This window comes from Saccoglossus kowalevskii, chromosome 17, assembly GCF_978046115.1.
Source record: "Saccoglossus kowalevskii chromosome 17, keSacKowa6.1, whole genome shotgun sequence".
NCBI lineage: Eukaryota > Metazoa > Hemichordata > Enteropneusta > Harrimaniidae > Saccoglossus > Saccoglossus kowalevskii.
In genome coordinates this window covers 8,992,734-9,009,625 of record NC_140657.1, presented here as the reverse complement: position 1 = coordinate 9,009,625, position 16,892 = coordinate 8,992,734, and the positions used below count along the sequence as shown (strand labels likewise).

The 16,892-nt window shown below is 34.4% G+C and overlaps 1 protein-coding gene across 1 annotated transcript; it reads right to left on the bottom strand.

Annotated features, from left to right (window-relative positions):
- Nucleotides 1–2,256: 2,256 nt before the first annotated feature.
- LOC146732620 (aldo-keto reductase family 1 member B1-like) lies at nucleotides 2,257–13,279 on the bottom strand. Its single transcript, XM_085492394.1, has 10 exons — nucleotides 13,211–13,279; nucleotides 11,672–11,734; nucleotides 9,528–9,695; nucleotides 8,345–8,461; nucleotides 6,155–6,214; nucleotides 4,091–4,207; nucleotides 3,490–3,596; nucleotides 2,876–3,041; nucleotides 2,686–2,768; nucleotides 2,257–2,364 (listed from the first exon to the last, which is right to left on the bottom strand). Exons 1-10 carry the CDS (start codon nucleotides 13,277–13,279, stop codon nucleotides 2,298–2,300), a joined length of 1,017 nt encoding a protein of 338 aa, XP_085348520.1. The 3' UTR covers nucleotides 2,257–2,297.
- Nucleotides 13,280–16,892: the final 3,613 nt, after the last annotated feature.

Sequence of the window (16,892 nt, the reverse complement as noted above, 5' to 3'; positions counted from 1 at the left end):
AATGAGTTCGAATAACCATATATGGTCACCTGTTTTTTAGTCACATCTTTTGTCCAATGCATTTATAATGGCACAGGCTGCATCTGCATGCAAGCTATTAAATTATGCACACTGATGAGGTTTGATGAACCCACCCATTGGCACCATGTGATCTACTCATGTGATATTTGAAGGAGAGTAAGCGAGTGCAATGCACATGCTGGATTTCAGACCAATACAACACATATTCCGATGGCGGATGAACCATGTGGCCATACATACAACGTGCAAATGGCAATTCAAATTGAAAGCACTGCTAGAAGCAGATTTTGATAGATGGGAAAGCACTCATTTGAGCTTATCAAGTTTCGGAAATGAAAACTTTCATAGAACGTGACATTGAGCAATCAGATTCACGTCCTCAGCTCCAATGGTCAGCATCATAATGTTCAAGACTTCTAATTTCAGCAATGTGACTACAAAAGTTACAGAACTCAACAAAAAAGAAAAAAACAAACATAATAACAACATCAATAATAGTAATAATAATTTCAATTGTTAATATTTCAGTTACATTGTTAATACTCACCTTACTACATACAAACAAATCACAGTACCATCCGCAAGTTTTGCGTTCAATCCCATTGCTATTTCGTTTTCGCTTTGATATGTATGACATCGGCTGGTTTGGGCTGAAACTAGTATAAACCCTTACTGAATTTATAACACGTATATAGAATACGTACATACGTAGAATGGATCTCGTGCGTTCTTTGAGTAACTGACGTTATTATGGCGGCCTACCTAAATAATCGAAAGTCGATGAAAGGCAGGACCGAGATTTGTTGTTGTTGTTGTTGAAAACCTGCTTTTCAAATATTTTAAATTACATATATTTGATACAACATGCATTGCCACTGCGTCTATATGGAACATCAATGCTGCCTTGTATTGCTGTCTAACTTTATGTTACTAATACACCCAATTATATGGCTGTGAAACAGATATTACACAACCATATAATGATGTTAGCATTTAATTTGAATGGCATAACTACACAATGTTATATAATATGCAAACACCATTACATAGAGGTGTTACGTCAATGTACTTTTTGTAAACGACATTTACAAGACGTATTACAGCAGTTGGCATCTCAGTTTACAGTTAATAACTGTTCACGTTACTTTGCAGGCGTTCCGCAGAAGTCAATTAAATTTACAGGCTTGACATTTATTTGTATTTACATTTGCTGGCCTTATACATAACCCTACACTGTACATCGTGGAAGGATTTTCATGTTTTTCATTAATATTCAACGTTATATTTGAGAACACACTATTGCAATTAAAAACATGTGGATTCTATTATAAAACGCCCGAGTTTTAGAATATTTGGAAAAGTGTTTTTGGGAGTTATTAACACTCTTTAAAATAAAACATTGAGTGTTTTACAGGGACATAAACGTGTTTATTAATAAAACATCAATGGATTAATGCACCCAACGTAATGAAAAAATATAAACAAAATAGAATTAAAAGTCTTGGGACTCGTAAACATTGTGGTATGCAAACTAGACAATCGCCGGAGGTGACGTAATTTAACGCATAATGAGATGGTCATGACATTGTTACTAACTGCATGCATATTTGTTGTCTTGCTATGTAACGTTACCTATGTATCAGGTAAGTTTTCAAACGTTGTGGAATTGCCCGTTAAGGTAAGCAACTGTACGCAATTTAACTGACTCTCATACTACCGTTTATTGACATTCTACTTTAAAGCAGTGGAGTCGTCACCTGCGCATGCGTCATATGGCCATAGCGTACCATTGTTTACAAACAAGCATATACCCACGAGTCTTTGCGGTTTTAGCGTGTGTTGTTATCATCGCTTAGAACTCAATTCCTGCGCATGCACATGTGACTATCCTCCCGCTTTAACTAATAATACGGAACCTGATGCAAACCAAATTGCTCAGAGGTGTGTTCGCCCAATTGCCTTTATCGAGACTGCTAACTCAATAGTCATTAGAATTTACAAATTCACCGAGTGACGGCCATTCTATGAAGACGTTGGCGATAGGCAAGGACATGCATGTTGATGGATCAGCATATTTCTACCACCAATGGGCTTTCATACAATTGGTAATCATTTTTGTTTTTGTTCAATGATTTGTACAACAGAATGAGCAGAGAATATTTTAATTTCATTGGACAGTCACCAAGAAGGCACTGAGATAAGTTACAACTGTTTAATTGGTAAAGATCATTTATTTATTTTACAACCAGTGATATCGCTAGGCTAAGTATTTTAACTTAATATGATTCCTTGTCAATACGTTTTCCGTCTTTATAAAATGGGTGGTGTTTATGTTCTGAAAGCCTGTAAAAATGAAAAAAACAATCATTTTTTTGTCGAACATACATCAATAAACTGCATATTGGTCTGCATACTACGATGCTTTTTCAGAATTAACACAGCTCAATGTAACACATTTTACATAACATTCAGTATCCAGGTACGTCACACTAAAACACATAACATAGAGAGGTATCTGATCTATATCTTATGCGTATAACTTTCGTGTAAACAATGTATTTTGCACGTGTTGTATACATGGCTATGAGTTCCATATCGAACACAAAGCGACGGCTATAGCGCTTTAACATTTCTGTGAATGCAGATGCAGCATCAAATACTCACTGTTCTAATAAACACGCACGATAATTACGATGTAATCCCATGAGAGTCTTTATTTCTTGTGACGTCAATTCAAAGTCTGTTGTCTAGTGATGAAGAACCATTACCAATAATTAAGGATTATCGGATTTAGGATTTGTAAGAATCGTGTAAAAACTAATTGACAATTCGCCCGAGTACGAAACCACGTTACCTCAAAATTTTCTTTAATTCTTGCAGGGGTGACACTTTTTGCCAATACGACAAATCCTCTCTGCAAGACAAAACGTATCAACACTTGTGCTGCAGTTCTTCCCCTGGTCTTGGCAATTTCTTCAACTACGGGATCTTTAAGTATAGCTGGGTCACCTTCTTTGGCCCTATTTACAAGAACAATACAAACAGGAATAGTCATTTGTATAACAGTTGAAATATGATTAAAATATATTTGTAGTGATGACGTATTGAAGTACGTTTTTTTGCTAGTTTGATCTATGCCATTTACGGTTGGGACAACTCCTACCCAAAAATGAAAGTATACATGGCGCGCAAACTGTCCTACAATGAAACTCGCATTAATATAATAATAACGGTTTTTATTCTATTGTCGTTCAAATTTGCACGTAAGTTTGCAGCATGTGCACATAACTTTGTCAACATTGCAAGCGTCCCATGCAAATTTACCGGATTTTCAAGTAACTTTACAAGTTTTGCACGGAAACTTTCATTTGTTTTAATCCTGTTAGTGTGCTGACAAATTGTATCCTTCGCATAACATTCAATCAATGATATCATCTGTACCTGCATGTATAATCTGACCATACATACCATGGTCTGGCTGGTGACCCCAGTGCACCATATGACGTCATGGTTATCTTTTTCGATTTACAGTAAGATACAAGATCATTTTGAACTAAATACGGACTGCATTCAACCTACATGGTAATAAGCGATATAAATGTATAAATGGCGCATTATCACAGTGCTCTCTTTTCATGTGTAACAGGCATTAATATGGTTGCATGTTTGCAAGGGTCTTAGCGCAGTATAAAATTAATTTCCACATTAACTCCGAACTGTCATGCAAACACATTCTGGTCGGATTATGCCCGATTGACCATACGATTTGCATGAATTGCAGAAAAGAAAAACTGGCCACGATCACGTTTAATCATGTGTGGGAATTGACAATCGCGTACATATTTATATAGCTTCAGCGATAAATTATGACAATACTTTGCCTGTATCATATCATTCATGTCAGTCAATATATCCACATTGACAGCTGACTCATGTAAACAAATACGCGAGACAACAGCTACATCCCCAAAGTAATGTCTGAAGAATTTGGCATTACCAAAATAACATTTTGCGTTTAAGACACCGCACAAGAAACATAAACCAATGCAGATAACGGATTGCACAATACCTGTAAAACCGATACTGGTACACGTGCAACTTCTAACACCCTGTCAATTTGTTGTTTGTTGAAATTAGACAAACCGATCGCTTTACATAATCCCTCATCAACCAATAGCTCCATTGCCTGAAAGGGAAACTTGTCTTCCTTAGTGTATTAAATGCTTACAATGATCGTTTACTGTAATATAACACGAGTTACGCTCATTTTCTTCCTTTCATAATAATTATAAATTAGTATTTTAAACTCATTTATGAGAAACATATCAAGCAAAGTAAATGAATTAATAAATTCGAGGCCTATTGTTTGACCAGTAAGTTTATTATGAACACTTGACATAACATAACATACATTATATACGCTAATAATATTATCACATAATTCATTAAGTGACTAAATTGCTTAAAATTAGCGTTTCTGTCAATTTGTTTTGATAATTGAGGACCGTACCCCATACATATTGAATGGTGTTCCCAATTGCTCGTGTGCATTAACAGTATACAAATAGGTGACGTATTGTTTCATGCTTGTTCTTACAAAAAGTGCACAGATTACGTTGAGCCCTAGGAGGGCCCATTCGACTGAGTGTAATTTGTATACAATATTTATTAACATAATTTCGATTTAACGTATTGGAGCTTGCTTTAAACTGTGACTAGAAAAGGCATCAGATTCCACTCCTCTTCAGTAATCAGTAATGTTAAAACATTGTTTGAAGTGAAGTATGTTTTTTGGGACAATGAAGTATTTCAAATCTATGTATTTACGAATCATTTCAGTGTGGCAATTGCTCAGATAGTAAAATTGATCATCTTTAATAATGCCAATTGGTAATTCAGGCCCTATAAAAATTAATGACGTTTTAAACTTTTCTAGGATACAATTCCCTGCCACAAAAATAGGTGCTATAATGTAAAACCAGGTAGATAACGATTATCCCAAATTTTAAATTTAACATTACTTTTAAAACAGGTGCGATGCAATTGCCTTATTGATTAAATTCAAGTAACATACTGGTGTCCCATTTATACATATAGTTTTGTTGTACCAGATAAGAATATCTGGAACTATCGTGTGGTCAGGTTTTACTTTTGACCAACTACAAATCATGCTACGATAAAAGGGTGGCAATGGCGGGAAAAAGTTTCGAAGGCATAATTGCATCGACAAATTAATTTGCCTTAAAGGTTTTAAATAGCAGTAAAGAATACGTTTCCATGGTTGAAGATACGTCGTAATATTTTTGGATTGTTTTAATCCTGAGTGAGTGATATAATGCAAATACATCTATCATATTTATATCCCATCTTTAATATCACCAATCCTAGCATTTTATGTCACTTTATCAAGGTCTTTTCAGATAAAGGTAATTTTCTCAAGGTCTCTTATATTCATAACAATTTGGCTGAATGTGCCCACCACTGACCAGAATATCAAATAAAAATTCTGGACCGATACCATGGCGTCTTATTTGTGAGAAACAGGTGAGTGCAGCGTAAACCTCGTTCAAAGATAGTTGTCCATTGCATGAAACTCTGTCAGTTGTATTAAGTTTGGGAATTTGATTATTGGAGAGAAAATCCCTATAACCATTACCAGGAGAATGTGAACGACGACTGTGAAACAAATTCGAATAAAACGTGTTTATTCCATGACGAAATTGTTCTGGATTATATTATACAATTATTATTTGGCTCTTTTCCAGCATTACGTCGATCAAGACGAAGAAAATATTTTGTATACTTTTTACCCATCTCGTACCATGCTTTCCGCGACCGTATAATAGAGCCTTCCGTCACGTTATATTCGAAGTAAAGTTATTTTGTTGTACATTTAATATGCTGTTTAATAATTTCAGTGGGACTGTTAGCTAAATTTAATGTCTAGTTTGTATAATTTGTTTTCCAAATATTTTATTCATGTATTATAATTTTTCCTTTTCACATGCCTTCTTTTTACTATAGGCAATTGTATTAACTTTTATTTTATATTTGATGAATACCCAAATAAGACGGTCGTCATTTCAATCGCCGTACTAACATGTTTAAGCAGGACATATTAAACGGTACCAACCTTCCATGTATCTATATAGTCCGTATCACTGCATTCTTGAGGAAATAAATCGTCTCCCTTCTACAGAAATAAACATGATAACGAATACAACCTACAATTGGTCATGTCAAGCACATGTGGCTAGCAGGATAGGAGTTATATGGTTGTCTAGAGACGAAAGTTCAGACCCAAGTAAAGTCCAAAGTAAACAACAAAGTATTAAATACCTAATTTGTTACATTTATTGTTTTAACAAAATGGAAAATTGCGTTTCGTAGCTTTTTTTGAGAGAAGGGGGTCCAACTAGCTTCTCCTTATTCCATTTTTTTAAAAACACAACATTTTAATTGAAGGGTTTCCGCTGACCTCGTTCCTTTTTAACCAAATGAAATAAAATTGCAGTATGTTCAATTTGTGTAATATAACAGGAACGTCAACACAAAATGGAGACATTGTAAAATAAACTACTTATACTAGATATATAACACAATATAATTTAAATGTACAAAGAATACATATTAGGTAAGCTATATATGTTTCATTGTCTTTTTTCAAGGTTTTCGCATGATAAAAACTTATTTATGATAAAACTGCGCCGTCCAGTTCATCCTCTGAGAGAACTGATTTTGTTGACTGTTGGAGAGGTAGGTATTCAAGAACCAAACAAAACTGTATGCGTCTGTACAATAAACTAGAAACACAAATCAATCAAAGAAAGCTTAGAAAGAATTCCCGTGTGCTGGGAGTATTGGAGACACATTAAAAATTAATTCAAATTACTTGAACTTGAGATGTTGAAGGAAACGTAGAAAACTATATGCAAATAAGGTAACTATATGACAGATTTAAGTGTAAAACTAATAAGGTCTGCACAATGTACCAAGTTTCATTGAAATGTGATTATAACCAAGAAAATATTAATTATTATGATAATTAGAGAATTAATATGAACAGATTTTAACCCAAAATTAATCAGGCTGTCTATTGTCCTTGAGCATTTATGTAAGTTTTATTCAAATGTGATGATCAATACTTGAGATATCAGTATTAATTAATTATGTTAATTAAGAAGCATAAATATTTACCAAAAACTAATATGCGATATAGTCCTAGGTTCATTGAAATGTGATGAGTACTCTTTAAAAGTTTCATTGAAATCCAATGAGTGGTTTTTAGACATCAGTGCAACAGCCATAGAACAGCAAAAACTAATTATGCAAATTAGGTAATTAATAGGTAAAATTATTTATCCCAAAATTAATCAGGTCTCTGCATAGTCCTAGAAAATCTATGTCGCAAGTCTCATTGAAATGTGATGATTAGTACTTGAGATATCAGGTGAAAAGCTGAAAATTAACTAATTATGCTAATAAAGTGATTAATATGCACAAATATTTACCCAAAAACTAATTAGGTCTCTGCATAGTCCTCAAGTAACAATGTACCAAGTTTCATTGAAATGTTATCATTACTACTCGAAATATCAAAAGCTGAAAATTAATTAATTATGCAAATTAGGTAATTAATTACCCTAAAACCATCAGGTGTGTGCAGTATCATATGACATCTATGTACCAAGTTTTATTGAAATGTTATGATTAGTACTTGAGATATCAGTGAAAAAGCCGAAAATTGATTAATCATTATGTAAATTAGGTAATTAATAATATTAACAGATTTTTACCCAAAACTAATCAAATCTGCGCATTAGTTCAGAGCATCCATGTGCCAAGTTTCATTGAAATCCAATGAGTGGTTCTTCAAAAATCAGTGGAACAGTCATAGAACAGCTAAAAATCAGCTAATTATCATGCAAATTAGGTAGTTAATATTCATAGATTTTTACCAAAACCGAATCAACTCTGCGCATTATCCCAGAGCATCTATGTACCAAGTTTCACCAAAATTTGATTCGTGGTTCTTGAGATAACGGTGGATACATACATACATACATAGACATACAAAGACATACAGACAGGGTAACTGCAAAGACTCCCTTTTGTGCTTCGCACACGGGAGTCAAAAAGTGTTGCCCCTTATATTCGTGGTTTTTATTCTTATATGAAAATGTGCACACCAGATGTTTTTTTGTCTCTATTCAATGACATTTTAATTCAATTTTTTTCATTTAACCAAAGGAAATGACGCAATTTTAAGCAAATATATATATTCAAAACGATAGCATTGCAAGTAACTTACTGTATACCTTACCTGATAAGCCATGGGCCAGTGAATCAAATACAAATCCAAATAATTCAGCTGTAAGTTTTTAAGTGAAATAAGACAGGCGTTCTTGACATTTTCTGGATCGTGGTCCGTGTTCCATAACTGAATAGAAAAATTTTAACCTATTATTTTGAAAGCTATAAAAGTGGTTGACCTTATCTCAGGTGCGATGTAAACACATTATTCAATATTATTACAATTTATAAAGCATGATTAAAATCGAATTGAGACATTTTATAATTAATGAGACCACGTTTTTTTATTATAGTCGTTTAAATGTTCAGCACAATTAGATCAAAATGGGTTTAATTTACCTAGATTTCGTATCAAGATATGGTTTTCTTAAAATATAAGCCATGTTCTTATGTATATTAATTAGGTCAAATGAACATTTCTTATTTTAGTCACATCTGTTTTTCTTATGCTTTTATTATGACAGATATTACAGCTAGGCATAATAAAGAGGTCAGATGACGAATTCCAGATCAATACAACACGTAGTCACAAGTGTGACTGATAAACATTTTGTTTTTATATTTTTCATAACAGACTCGGGAGAAACAAATGCCCAAAATTGTGGCAATTTTGCCGGTCAAACCCTGTGATTTTTTTAGAATTATGTTGCTGCTGTCTGAATGAGTTAAGTCGAATGATGCGGTCTTGCAACTTTTAAGACAATAGGACAAATTCATCATTATAGGATTCGTTGTTTAAAAAAAATTAAGATGACGGCCACATCACGTGACCAATCATAAAAAGCGACTACAACCTTTATGTACTTTATTTATAGATTATAAAATCCGATTTCCAAGCTTTTTTGCCATTTTCTGGGAAAAAAATGGCGGTAAAGGTAATGTGACCGATTTATTACACATAAGACGTAGTTTGTGTTAGTAAAAAAACCCGTTTCTATAGACCCTCACAAAGGGTAAAAATCGTCACTTCCGGTTTTAGTAAAAACAAAACGTTTCTATAGACTCAGAAAGGGTGCCTAGTACATGATATTGAGCAACTATTTTCAGGTCTTCAGCTATTTGGGACGATTTCCAATTGGTTCGCATCACGACTTGACGAAATACAACTTTAAAGCTTTATTACTTCTATGCGAAAATTAATATGTCAAACCAATTTCAATTCTGAGTCTTCTGATTAAATTGTTAATACCCACCTTACTACATACGAATAAATCCTCTCTTTTCACAGTACCATCCATAAGTGTTGCCTTCAATCCCATTCCCACTTCATTTTCGTTTTGATATACATGAGCACAATCAATGTGCCGATATCCAACATCAATAGCACACTTTACGGCACTGGTGACGTCAGCTGGTTTGGGCTGAAATAGACAAGATATTATCATTTGAATAAATGCTTCTATGTACATTCATTACACACATTAGTACCACATTGTGAGAATAGTTATTCAATAATACGCAATATAACCTTTCTTAATGCAGGGGGCAAAAATGTATAAACCGTTTCCACTTTTGAAACCGTATTTTATAAAAACACAATCCATGCATGGCACAATCCCTGTTATCAAATTAAAGATATAGTTTTGTTTATAATAATATAGTTAGAACATGTACATGTCAGAACTATGGATCCAGAAGTTGATGCTTATGATGATTTTATTTAACATTAATATGATTGATATCTGATCGCCAAATGAGTACATGTCCATATTGAGAGATATTGCTCTGGAACATTTATATCATGATGTATAATAAACATATAAAAGTTGAACATAATCAGTCAAAGCATGTCAGAGATATGGCTCTAAAAGTGCATTAATTAAAACAAAATGTCCGCCTCTCATCCATTTTAAACTCAACCCGAAAAATAAAATCACTTGCAACAGGAACCAATAATTTCAAATCCATCCACAAACGCAAAGATTCGGACGCCAACGCCAAAAATGCTTGATTTTTGATTAGTTTTTTAGCACTAAAATGGTTGAATCTAGAATCAGATAGTGAAACCAATATATCCGTATATCTATGTGATAATGAATATATAAAATTTGAACATAATAAATCAAAGATATGACACTAGAACTGCATTCATTAAAAAATGGCCACCATTCAGCCATTTTAAATTCGATCTCAAAACTAAAATGAAGTGCATCAAGGTCTCATAATTTCCAACGTATGTATCAAGCTTGAGCAAAATCCATCTATATATGCTTGATTGTTGATGATTTTTCAGCACAAAAATGACCGCCATTCGGCCATATTGAATCAGACCGTGATACAAATTGATGTGCATATGTATAATATTACGTATGATAAATGTGTGAAATTTGAATGTAATCGGTTCAGGCATCGGTTCACACACGGACGCACATAGGTCAATCCATAAAACTGTAGACAACTTTATGTAATTTTGAGCATAAAAACATTTCACTGTCAATTGTGAATTTTTTTTTCAATCTTAGTCAAGACTCGCAGGTGTTATTACATAAGGATATCACGTAGTTTCAATAGTTAAATACGTTTTCTGAAGTGTTAGAACTGAACTGGATTATCGGCCCACAGATTAAGTGGGCTTTTTGGGAGATGTCACGCTTAACAGCGAAATGCGAAGCTTGTGCTTGCACTTTAATCTCTGAAAAAAATAGTTCAAAATAAGTTGAGGTTGCTAATGTATGAATGTACAAAGGAAGGGAATAGTCAGATGTGCGGGCTGTTGGTATGACAACATCGCCGAAAATATATTGTTGCTATCACTGATGTCTTTTTGTAATAAACATATAACCCACAACTCAGCTGCTTATTTGAATTATACCACTCTAGGTCACGTGTACCATTGTTCTAAGCGTTCATTTATTGCTGTAACACCTATTGTTCTTATGCAGATTAGTAAACCTTCACGGTTACATTGATATTCAAATTAGTAAACCTTACAGTTTTATGAATAGACTTAATTAACACATGAATAAAACTGCAAGGTTTACTAATTTGAATATCAATGTAACCGTGGTTTACTGATTTACATATGATACGTAACACCACGTCACGCACTGAAATATTCAAGACAGATGGAAGGTGCTTTAAAGTACCTGCTTTCAATGAATTCATCAGTACAAAATTACAACACAATACATTAACTTTTTTATCGCCAAGTTGAATTTGAATAGAAATGCCTTGAAAGGAACCTCTAGATTCACTTTGAATGGTGGTCACTATTGGTTGCGTACGAAGAGGTGATGACACGCGTTCTTTTTGGTTTCAACCACTGGATTTGGCGGCTGCAGGGCATCAGACACTGTTTTCTGCAGTGAAGTGCTGGTTCGCTTGTATGTGCGCAGACCATCGTCAGAGCGGTTCCCGGTGCGTTCTTTGATAAGTTGCTCATCGAAGTGGCTGCTGTAACCTGGAAATAACATAAAATTTAATCAGTTATACATTAACAAATAACAATCAGCATTTCAAGCTCGCAATCCACGTGCATAATTACCAAAACTTAATATTCTATTGCCTGGTACAACAAAAATGACGAATAAGCGTGTATTATTAACTTACTAATGAACGTGATTGCAAATATAACACATACTAACCTTGCCAGAATGGCATGTGTGGAATCCTGTTACGCCTGCCAAATCACACATTCTCGACGAATATTGGCGTAGAGTATTAATCCCGATCTTTTGCTTAGAATATCTCAATGTCCCACCCTTGCTGACACAGGGGCGTAGGTAAAATGGACCAGATTGGGGGGGGGGCAATTCAAGTACTTTGTCAGTAGTTTTATTACACAACGCGGATTTTTTGGATTACTATACTGGCGAACGTTTTCAATTTCAGGAATATCCTCAGAGTCGAAGACGTCCGAATAGGTGTTCATGCTGAAGTAATGCCAGAGTGGGAATGAATGACACACTCGTGTTTTGCCGCACAAATTACAGACTTATCCACCTGGGTATGTGTAGTCAGTCTGTCGACCAATCAGGTCATTGCATTACATCATTAAGTACCAATGCATTACATCATTAAGTACAATTAGATGAAATAAATGCATACCCAGATGTAGGGCGATGGCTAATTCATATGTAGATCCGTATTGGTCGACCACCGAATAACATCGCAAAACCGTGGATATTGAACGGGTTCTCGTAGGTTTACAATTCTAAAAGGCAGGGCTCCAAAAGGAGTACCAACACTTTATGCATTTTTTTTAAAATTATGCTAATTTATTCATGACGTAGCAGTTTCTGTGCTCATGAATATTCATTAATTTGTGGGTCAATACATTTTAAAAGGGGCGTAATCACCTGGGTCAGGGGTGAGACCAACATGTGGTCTTTTCTTTACTACTTAGCGGCTGTGTACCTGTGGGTTTATTCTGCGTGTTAATGGATGTTCTAATCTTGGTGTTTTTCCAGTGATTTCTCTTGGTGCAATCCAAATACAGTAGGTGTGTCTTGTTTACCTGAGATTTGTAAGAGTTTGAGCTGGCTAATATGTTATTTTTTTTCATGTGGTTGATTACTGGCATGTTGATTTCCCATTTTTGAGCCATATTTTCAACTTTCTTCGTAATTTTCATATAGCAATCTCGTCATATGTTAACATTGTCGTCTATGGAAATTCAATTAGTGGTATGAGCCCTATATGAACGTTCTGTTCAACTGTTAAGCTAGGATTTATTGCCGATATTATCATTATATTGTCACGTGATTTGTTTTACCTTATGTGTAATGTCTTAAGTATCTTTATTGTAATTTGTATATACCAATTCGTATATACCGAGAAAACGCAGTCGATTGAAGTTCATGTATTTTGTGACGTCCCCAATTCGTGTGTAGGTACGGCTTCTACATTCGTGCCCAAAATGTCAATAAACACTCACCATATATGTTCCAAAACCACGACTAGGTACTCTTGCTCCAGTTACTAGCGTTTGAAAAGGGGTTACCATGTCGACTACTAACAGTGATCAAACAAATTCCTTCACTATAAGGTCACACGGTTTAGAAATGTGTTGATGAAGCTCAGTAATGTTCAATATGGCAAGCGATTCAGTTTCATTTGCTCATGATACACATGCGGGTAGTATGAATAAATAATGCCCAATCAGGTCAGCGCTTTGAGTCACGTGGAAAATTTTGAATAAGGTCAGGGGAAGTGCACTAGACGGACATAACTGGAAGGCAAGCGTTATGGCCTTATGTTCCAGGAGGCACGAAGAGGATAGATAAAATGATGACTGACCAATTGACCGAGTTAAGGTATTGCGGGATTTCTTGAATTCTACTCCGTGAAATTATGTTGGGTACTTAGACATGCAAAAATGTTTTTTTTAAGAGGATGTTTTTCTGGGGTGAATATCATTAATAGTATGGTATAGGCATAGTATAGGCTTGTATGTTCTATCTATATCTGATAATTATTGCAAAAAATCTATTGAAAAAAGTTGTATATTACACCTACAAATTTAGCTAGTGTTTTGAATATATAGGTTTATAGTTCAAACATGTCAACACATTTACTTTGGCTAGAAGATGCAGCAAAATTAAAATTTTGGTAATCAGCTCAATGCCTTAAATGTCTTCAAAAGTATGAAAATTCTCTTCAACATATATATCTATAAATGATTTGGAATGATGAGTTTGGAGTCCGACAGGACCTTAATGTTCTGTTCTGGATGTTCACATATTTTATCTTGAGTGCACTTTCTATATCACAGGTAATTGAGTACAGATAACCAAATGTGTCGTACTTTTTTTTTAAAATTCGCGGTTTCCGTAATCATAATTTTACACTAGTGCCCAATTACTCATAATGGCTGACCAGTCTAATCTTACCACAGACAAGAAGACCGGATTTTGAACAAGTGTTTTTTCATATTTTAATTATTTTCCTAGCATAAATATATTGTATTAGAGTCACACACTCGGCGTCAATTAAAGGTACACAATAAGTGAGAATTCGGCACGATAAACAAAGTAATTACACTCATGTTACGTGGATAAGTTGAGTTCAGGAGAATTCTCATCAATTCTTTATAAATTATAATATGAAAGCAAAAACATGTTATCATTACAATCGTCTTTTGAATCGTGGATGAATCAGATTGTTATTATTGTACGGCAGATCAAAAATAGTTACACAGCTTTATCCCAGAAACCATCCTATATAAGCTGAGTGTATTTGTAAGTCAGTATGAATGTCACAATATTTATTGACAATGTTTACTAACATGTTTAAGCACGACATATTAAACTCTCCCTTGTATCTATATAGTCCGTATCACTGTGTTCTTGAGGAAATAAGTCGTCTCCCTTCTGCAGAAATAGGCACATCGAATGAAGCAAACAACCCTTATCTGGGTAGGTCTAGCAGGGGCAAAACGGTTGTTTACAGGCAAAAGTTCAGGCCATATTCAACAAGATAGCGTTTTGACTAAAAAAAAAACCAAAAAAACAATTGCATACATCATTCACTACATTTAGAACACTTCCCTGGAAGGACATTTCCAACGATAGAGGGATTCAGGAGAGGGAGCCCTCAACAATATTCTTCGCATGCCTCTATAACTTTGATGAATATTATTCTGTTAGGAAGTTTAGTTGGATTTCCTCTGAACTTCACGCCCACTTAATAAAATAATGTTGCAATAAGAATGTTAACATAAAATGAAAATATAGAACTACATCTCATACCTATGCTATATACACTATAATATATTGTAAGTAAACATAGTATGATTAGGCAAGCTATATATGTACTATGTGCCTCAGCTTGTCAAATTTAACAGATACAGTTGAGATGTTTCACAGAGATTAAAAATAATTTGTTTTCGTAGGATAAGAACATATTTAGGATAAATCTCCACTGATCAGTTTATCCTCTGAAGACACTAATTTTGTTGAAATTAAAATGAAGCCCTAAAAATCAAGTACAGTCAGCTTGTTGACGACTGGAAGGGTAGGTATTCAAACCAAACTAAATTGTACGCGTCTGTATAATTGACTTGAGGCAGAAATAAAAATGTTCCTGCCTCCGATTGTCAAAAAACGAGAATTTCATGTTATCAAATTACAGAGCCTATATTTTCAGCTTTCATTGATTGTGTTTCATGAACTCCGGATGTGTCTTTTGTTTTTAATGACATTCTAGCTAAAATTGCATATAATTTTAAGCAAATATATATATATACTCCTGGGTAATCATCAGAACGATAGCTCACTGTTGTATGAAACACAAATCCAAGTAATTCAGCTGTAAATTTTTAGTTAAATCAGGCAATGTCATTTTGGGATTGTGATCTGTTCGATAACTAGATAGGAAAGGTTCAAGCTATTATTTTGTAAGGTATAAAAAGTGGCTGACTTTATCTCAGTAAACACGATTCAATATCATTACAAATTGTGAAACAAGATTAAAATCTCAAGTAGCATCAGCGAGGCCCGGGCATATAGACATCTATTTCACAATAAACGAGACCACGTGATTGCCATTACAGTCGTTTAAATGTTCATTGCCACTAGATAGATATGCACTTTTTAAAATGTTTGCTTATATACAATATATATCTCAAGCCATGTGCATATTAATGATCATCTCTTATCTTAATCACTCTTCTTGTTTAATGCCTTTATTATTACAATGTTCTGATGTCCCAGTTTGGAACAGAGTTTCAGATATGATAGTTATGCATATTAATGAGTTCGAATAACCATATATGCTCTCCTGTTTTTAGTCATATCTTTTGTCCAATGCATTTATAATGGCACAGACTGCATCTGCATGCAAGCTATTAAAATTATGCACACTGATGAGGTTTGATGAACCCACCCATTGACACCATGTGATCTACTCATGTGATATTTGAAGGAGAGTAAGCGAGTGCAATGCACATGCTGGATTTCAGACCAATACAACACATTCCGATGGCGGATGAACCATGTGGCCATACATACAACGTTCAAATGGCAATTCAAATTGAAAGCATTTGGCGTTTGCTGTTGCCCATAAGACGTATTTGATGTAAACAACATTGTGACTTTCGGTTTTGGCTAACAACATTTATGACCAATAAGACTGCTAGAAGCAGATTTTGATAGATGATAAGCACAAATGAGTGCTTTCCCGAGTTTCGGAAATGAAAACTTTCATAGAACGTGACATTGAACAATCAGATTCACGTCCTCAGCTACCAAAGCAAGCTCCATTGGTCAGCATCAGAATGTTTAAGACTTCTAATTTCAGCAATGTGACTACAAAAGTTACAGAACTCAACAAAGAAGAAAAAAACAAACATAATAACATCAATAATAGTAATAATAATTTCAATTGTTAATATTTCAGTTACATTGTTAATACTCACCTTACTACATACAAACAAATCACAGTACCATCAGCAAGTTTTGCGTTCAATCCCATTCCTATTTCGTTTTCGCTTTGATATGTATGACATCGGCTGGTTTGGGCTGAAACTAGTATAAACCCTTACTGAATTTATAACACGTATATAGAATAACATTCCCTTACTTTGGAATTTAAAGAAAATATTAAACACTTACCATACG

Excerpts from the sequence above, each read along its gene's own strand:
- LOC146732620 (XM_085492394.1), bottom strand. The coding sequence starts at position 13,279 with ATGGTAACCCCTTTTCAAACGCTAGTAACTGGAGCAAGAGTACCTAGT. Across the intron at positions 8,462-9,527 it reads ATTTATTCGTATGTAGTAAG|TTATGGAACACGGACCACGA; the intron begins GTGGGTATTAAC and ends TTTTCTATTCAG. Across the intron at positions 2,365-2,685 it reads CGTGCGTGTTTATTAGAACA|GCTTTCAGAACATAAACACC; the intron begins GTGAGTATTTGA and ends TCATTTTTACAG.